We start from the raw sequence: 7,032 nt of genomic DNA, 5'->3' as shown, positions 1-7,032 counted from the left end.
AGTATCTTGACTTCTCTAGAAATCTGACAAAGAATCTTATGAATAGGCCGGATATACGTTAGAATCTATCCTTTTTTTTTGACCTGTCCCTTTTTTCCCGTTCTACTTTTTAAACTAAAAGTTACTTTTCGAGATCCGTTTTTCTTCCTACCCGTCGTCTTATGTGTTAACTTTACAATCTAACACGTGAGAACTGCCATCGCGCATATTTTCATTCGTTTTTCTTCCTTTCCTTTTCCTTTCTCTCTTTATTTCTTTTCTTTCTCTTCTTTATTATTATTATTATTATTTTCATTTTCTTTTTGTCCTGACGTACGATAAAAATCTAACAAATATCGATCTTTGCTGTTAATGTCGGCACGCTATTAACCTACTTTTCCGATATCGATAGACCTCGATCTAATAAAAAAAAACGACAGGTAAAATTAAATAAAAGGATAAAAGAACACACAGTAAGAGAAAGAGAGAGAGAGAAATAATAAAAGGTGGAACAAAAGGAGAGAAAGACAGAAAGAAAGAGAGAGAGAGAGAGAGAGAGAGAGAGAGAGAGAGAGAGAGGAAAAAAAAGATACGAAATGACACGGTAAAAGCACCACTAATGTTCTTCCGCATTAACACTCGAGCTAAAGTATACTTGTACGTGTAAAAAGATCTTTCTCTCTTTCTCTCTCACTCTCTCTTTCTCCCTCTGATCGATAAAGCCACCCGATTGGTTACCTAGCTCCTAGCATTAGGAAATCGAGGCCCTGAAAAGCATCGACCTACCCTTCCAGGGATGAACCTTTCTATTGGCTACTACATTGCTCCACCCCCTTTTTACCAAGTAACCCTGGTAACATCACTCGTACTATTACCCTAGAATTACACAACGCACACTCAATATTTCTTTTTCATATATCTTTTTGTTTATTCGTTTTTCGTTTCTTTTTTGTTTCTTTTTCTATGGAATTAATATCCAACATATTATTATCCTTACAATAATACACACAAGTGATCCGTAAGAAAATGATTTTTAATTATTTTTTTTTCTATCTTTTTAAATGATTATTATTTTTTAATATTAAATAATTATAAAAGGATCAAATAAATTTTTTTAAAAATAAGAAAATAAAAAAATAAATAAAAAAGGATTAATTAAATAAGTCCTCCCCCCCTCTCCCTGCTTAAAAATATTTTACGATATTCGATGTCTCGAAGAGTCTAAAATTTTATGAATTATTCACAATAAATTTATTGTTCTCTTAAACAAAAACAAAAAAAAAAAAAAGAAAAAGGAGAGAAAATTAAATTAAAAAATAGAGAAAGTGGTAGGATATATGTATATAGGATAAATTTTGTAGATTCAGGGGGAGGGTGTGGGTGGAAGCAATGGATTCGTTGGCCAAGGAAAACTAGAGGGATGAGTTTATGAAATCTCCGCCCCTTTTGGTAGAACCGCCCCTAGATTCGAGGGTGCTTCAGTGAACGAAACGGAACGGAGGTAGGGACGACACTAGTGGTTAAGTGTTCGTCGAGTACACTTCAAAACGAACAAGAAGAGTCCTTCACCTTTTGCGAAAAGGGACTCGAGAAACGACGAGAGCTACTTAAAAGTAGACCGAAATATACTTTACGGATGAATACAATTTGCGAGCCGACTCGGATCGGGTTCACGTTTGTTTCCGTGTGTTCTCTGGTCTCCTTTTTATTTTATTTTATTTTTTTTATTTTTCCATTCCTATGTGTGTTATTTCTGTGCGTGAAACAATAATAATAATAATAATTAATCTGTGCTGGTAATTTATTACTATTATTTTTTTTTCACTTAATCGTTTAAACGTTTTTTGTGATTCGTTAATATCGATTTGACAATTTGAAAAAGAAGAAAAGAAATAAAGGAATGAATATTTAAAAAAAAGAAAAAAAATAAATTGTGGAATCATTGTGCATCCAAATGTTGAGAGTTTTGTTGATAAGTTTATTAATTAAAAGTGTTCAAGATTTTTAATTTGTTCTTAAAATCACATTGGAAAAAGAAGGATTTAGAAAAATAAAGAAAAAGTGATTTATTCAAACGTGTTCGGATATTTGTAGAATATTAGGGGTAGAAAAAGTGTTTAAAGATTTAATCCTCAGAGAAGTCAGATTAGAGAGTATTTGGGATACTTTCTTAGTCTATTTGATCTGCGAAAAGAAAAATAGAGAGATAAAAGTAAAAGAGGATTAAAGTTGAAAAAGGTTTTGGGGTCCACAAGAGTTGGAATAAAGAATGGGAAGTTATTAAAGACTGTAATAATCCTTAATTCTAACTTACAAAATGGCGGAGAAGAATAAAATTCTACCCTGGTCACTTTTACCTTATCCAGCGAGTCTACTAAATCACGTTTGGTACAGTCAACTAGCGTTTAATACCAGGTAAACTTAATTAAATAGAAAAATATTTGTCGCATGACTTTTTTATTGTTTTTTGTTTTTGACTAACCCCTTTTACGTTTCCTTATTTTTTTTTTTCAATATTTTGTACAACACGCTAGCGTTTTATTTCTTAAGTACGTTATAAAAATAAAATCTTTACATAATCGATTAAATTTCTCGATAACCCGACGAATTGTTACACGTGTCTCTCTGACCAAGTTCTCATATCGTTTATTTTCTTTTTATCAAATCAAGTATCCGGTTTTGTGTTATCGATACCGTTTTTTCGATCATCACGATTTACTTAGTATAGATCCGATTAAAATCCGTAAATCGATAAAAATTTTATTGTATTTATTTAAGGGAAAATAAAAAAAAAAAAATAAAGAAAAAAAAAAATAAATTGATTTAAAGATTTTGTCAAGAATATTTTAAATGAAATTTCTTCTGTGGCAATATACCTGGTTTCTATTTATTTTACCGTATACGATATACATCACAATTGAAAGATTAAATAATAAATATTATTATTTAAAATTTGTGTTATATTAAACAACACAACACAACAGAAATATATATATATATATATTCTTTTAAGATATAAAATGAATAAAATTGAAGCGTTCAAACAAGTATATTCGGTAATTTATAAGAGAGATTTGAATGACCGAATAAGAAAAGATCATTCATTCCGACCGATTCGATTGGCATTCGATCTCATAAAAAAACACCATTTTTATGTCTAAACAGTCAGAAAAAAATAATAATTCATGCTTACGAACGTGCTCCAATAATAGTCAGTTAGGTTTAAGAAAGAATCGACAAGAAAATATTTTTCAAACCCAAAAGTAGAATTCACTTTTATGTATGATATTATTGAATAGAATTGGATTTTTCTATTAATACTAAAAACGGTTTGATTAACATGACAAATCATCGCGTAACCATTTAATTTTGAAAATGTAAATGATATATTAAATCCGACATGGAATTTCCTTGATCTACCGCGGTATACTTTTTTAACCCGTTTTTTTTTTTTTTTTAAGTACTCAAGTATCTACAGAAAATAAAAGATAAAAAACATTATCTTGAATTTTGTTGTTTTACGCGACACAAAAAATAATAAAAAAATAAATAATTATTACAAATGTAATATTAGCGTAATGAGTATAGATACTATTATAATTTATAATTATAGTTTGCAAATTTTCTTTTTTTTTAGAATATTAGAAAGTATGAAAATGCCAGCTAGAACTTCGGGTTTTCACATAAGTGACATATTAGAGTTGAACGATGCTAAACCATCTTCAGAAGAGAACGATGTACAAGGTAATCAAACAAATCTTATCTATGATTATCCTAATATTTAATTTTAACGAAAAAATTAATACGATGTCCAATAGAAAAAAGACAAAATTCAACGTTACAGACAAAGTATAATATATCGAACGTTAAATATTAAACTCTATAAAGGAGAGAAAAAAAATTACTAATAAATATTAAACAAATCTCGATTTTTAATTCTAAAACGATCTAGACGATTTGCAATGTACAAAAATTTGAACGAAAAAACAAAAAAAAAAAACAAAAAATGTTTCCAGGAAGTACAACGGTTCTACCGACGGCCAACGAAGTTCCATTGGCGTATCAACAATTTTTAGAACACACGACGGCCATGTTACAACCGATGCATGTGAATCTAAATAGGGGTAGTTTGCCACCACCACCTCCGGGATTGCTTAGCTGGCCAAGTGGACCAACAACGGCTTTACCAACTACACTACCACAGCCATTAGAAGAAGTAAACAGTAAGAAAGAGATCTATGTTAAAGAAATATTCGTACGAATTAGATAGTTGAAGGAAAAAAACAAAACGAAAAAAATGAAAGAAACAAAATAAAAAGGAACTTGAATTTCCATTCGTTTCGCAAGGGTAGTTAACAGTAGTAAAATCAGCCAGTAGGGTTTGTTGCTTTGCTTTAACCTTAGCTTGTACGTCCCACTGTTTTGTGTATTCCCTGATAGCTAAGGGAAAAAAAAAGAAATAGGGGTTGTCGAATATTCGCAGGCGGGACGTGAAACCGTATTTATTTAGAAGCCTACAATTGGTCCGCTCGAGCTAAGCAGGATCTAATGGTCCTATAAAAGGTCCTTGTGGCTGCTGTATCAGGATTGGCGAGCAAACCAGGACAGATGTCTTTTGAGAAGGACAGATGCGTTCAGGAGCCCCTCGATGAATCCAAATTGTCACGCCCAAAATGTACTACTAACTTTGCCCCTATTACTTTGCCCCTCCTGTCTTCTATTTCTCTTTCTATCTTTCTCTTACCTTCCTTAGATTTTATTTATTTTCTCTCTCTTTCTCTTTCTCACTCACTCACTCACTCATTCACTCATTTTCTATCTTTCTCTATTCGACAACTATCTATCTTCTTGTACTCTCTTTTCATCAGGGGAATATAATTTGACCGTACCTTACACGACCCAAAAATTGCGCCGTTCAAGATATTAGGGATCTCTTTTTTCAATACACTCGATCGCATCGATCATCTTCCTTCCGAAGGGGTGGAGGGGAAAAGAAAAAAGAAATAATAAAACACAAATTCGTTTCGATTAGAATGAAAAGGATTCTTCCCCTCCCCTCCCTAATTGTCGTTCTTTCTAAGTTATTAGAAATTAATAAATTATTCGAAAGAGATCTGATTCAATTCTAACGACGTTAAGAAAAAGATTGGGAAAAAAAAGAAAAAGAAAAGTAAAAAAAGATTGAGAAAATGTTCCTAATGACAAGTCTCCCCCCCCCTTTAGGTACGCGACACTTTAATTGAAATTACAGAGAAGGTTGTATCAGAAGTAGAAGCTAATCTCCCATGAAAATGATATGGTTAATCCCATAGGGGATGTTTCGGAGTGTTTCGGTATCAAATAGGCTTTATATTAGTTCGCACCCTCTCCCTATAGGACCAAAGGGAAACCTTCCACAAAAGCATATTGTACAATCGCGAAAGAAAGCCACGATACTTTGGTTTCTACATTGAATTAGTTAGTCTTATGGTGTGACCCTATCGGTTGCCTATCACCCTCCTCACGATACAAAACCATAAAACAAATAGTAACTATTCTCACACGAACAAGAAGACATTCTTCACTCCTTCCCTATTTTTTTTTCTTCTTCATTCTTAAATATTTTTCTAACGAGAAAAAGAGATGAAGAAAATCGAATCAAATCAGTTAAAAAGGGGAAAAGTGTTAGCTACGAGTCTCGTAAAACAAAACTGTTTTGAAGAAAAAGAAGAAGAAGAAGAAGAAKAATAATAATAATAATAATAAAAGAAAAATCAATGTGCTCTTCTGCATCTGCTGCCAATCATCGTTAAGAGCTTTCGTGCTAGCACGAAATGCAGCTGCACTTATTTTACACCTTTCATTATCTCGAGTTTTAGCATCGATGAGCGTGCATGCATGCATACGTGTGGTGATGGTGGGGGTGGGGAAAGGGGGCAGGGTATGTGCAACGAAAAAGATTCGTTATTAGATGCTAATTAAATCAATTATTCGTTTGTTAAATACCGTAGAGATAATTTTTACATTCTAAAAAGCTCGAATTAAAAATATAAAAGAAAAATAAAAATACACAGTAAGTAAAGGAATTTTGTTGTTGTATTTATAGTTCTCCAACAACCAGATTCTACGAGTCCGGCGATATCGGAATTGTCATTTCCGTCGCAACAAGAGAACAGTCACGAATCTAAGGACGAGGAATCGCAGGATTTCGAAGAGGAACATCAAAACGGTGAAACACCGAGCCACGAGGCGGAACATAAGAAAAGGAAAAGACGCGTATTATTTTCAAAAGCACAAACGTTCGAATTGGAAAGAAGATTTCGTCAACAGAGATATCTTAGTGCACCGGAAAGGGAACACCTAGCGTCGATAATAAGATTGACACCGACCCAAGTTAAAATTTGGTTTCAAAATCATAGGTACAAGACGAAACGTGCTGCTACGGAAAGAGTAGAAGCCGGTGGTAGTGGTTGTTCGCCTAGAAGAGTGGCAGTTCCGGTTTTGGTCAGGGATGGTAAACCATGTCAATCGAAATTAATGGAACAAGCGAATTATCCTGGAAATGGTCAAGTACCTATGGCTCCTTACGTGCCAAAAACATTTTGGTGGTAAACATTTTTTCTATCCATATAAAATAATGATAATTGATTCATTATTATATTAAATGGACATTGAACAATTGAAATCTAATTCTCACGTCAGAATTAGGATCTAGTCAGGGGATTTAAATGTGTTAACCAAGAATAATAGAAAAATACAAATAAAAAAGAGATGATTAGAGAGAGAGAGAGAGAGAGAAAGAAAGATCCTGACTAAACAATCAATTAACAACAACATTCGTTTGTTTGTTTGTCGTTCATCTCATAAAAAGAAAAAAAACAGAAATATTAAACCAAAGAGAATGTTTTAATATAATTAAAATATGTTCGTCTCGTATTTAAGAAAAGGATTTATAGCGAGCATATGATCTTTACGTAGAGCGAATGGTAAATAAAATTGAAAAATGAGAATAAAGAAAAAGAAGAAAAAAAAAACAAAAGAAAAAAAGGATGATAATAGTAAAATAAGTAACCT

At 32.4% G+C, this 7,032-nt stretch overlaps 1 protein-coding gene across 1 annotated transcript; it reads left to right on the top strand.

The window, feature by feature from the left end:
• Positions 1 to 2,296: 2,296 nt before the first annotated feature.
• On the top strand, positions 2,297 to 6,570 carry LOC106785290 (homeobox protein Nkx-2.2a-like). The gene is made up of 4 exons (XM_014745603.1): positions 2,297 to 2,394; positions 3,617 to 3,723; positions 3,996 to 4,202; positions 6,065 to 6,570. The coding sequence occupies exons 1-4, from the start codon at positions 2,297 to 2,299 to the stop codon at positions 6,568 to 6,570; spliced, it is 918 nt and encodes a 305-aa protein (XP_014601089.1).
• Positions 6,571 to 7,032: the final 462 nt, after the last annotated feature.

Source organism: Polistes canadensis, unplaced genomic scaffold, assembly GCF_001313835.1.
Source record: "Polistes canadensis isolate GaletaPanama2010 unplaced genomic scaffold, ASM131383v1 scaffold_48, whole genome shotgun sequence".
Taxonomy (NCBI): Eukaryota; Metazoa; Arthropoda; class Insecta; order Hymenoptera; family Vespidae; genus Polistes; species Polistes canadensis.
The sequence above is the reverse complement of the archived record's forward strand: the minus strand, read 5'-3'. Positions and strand labels throughout refer to the sequence as shown.

Coding starts and splice junctions, on each gene's coding strand:
- LOC106785290 (XM_014745603.1), top strand. CDS start 2,297: ATGGCGGAGAAGAATAAAATTCTACCCTGGTCACTTTTACCTTATCCA. Junction 2,395..3,616: donor CAACTAGCGTTTAATACCAG/GTAAACTTAATT, acceptor CTTTTTTTTTAG/AATATTAGAAAGTATGAAAA. Junction 4,203..6,064: donor GCCATTAGAAGAAGTAAACA/GTAAGAAAGAGA, acceptor TTGTATTTATAG/TTCTCCAACAACCAGATTCT.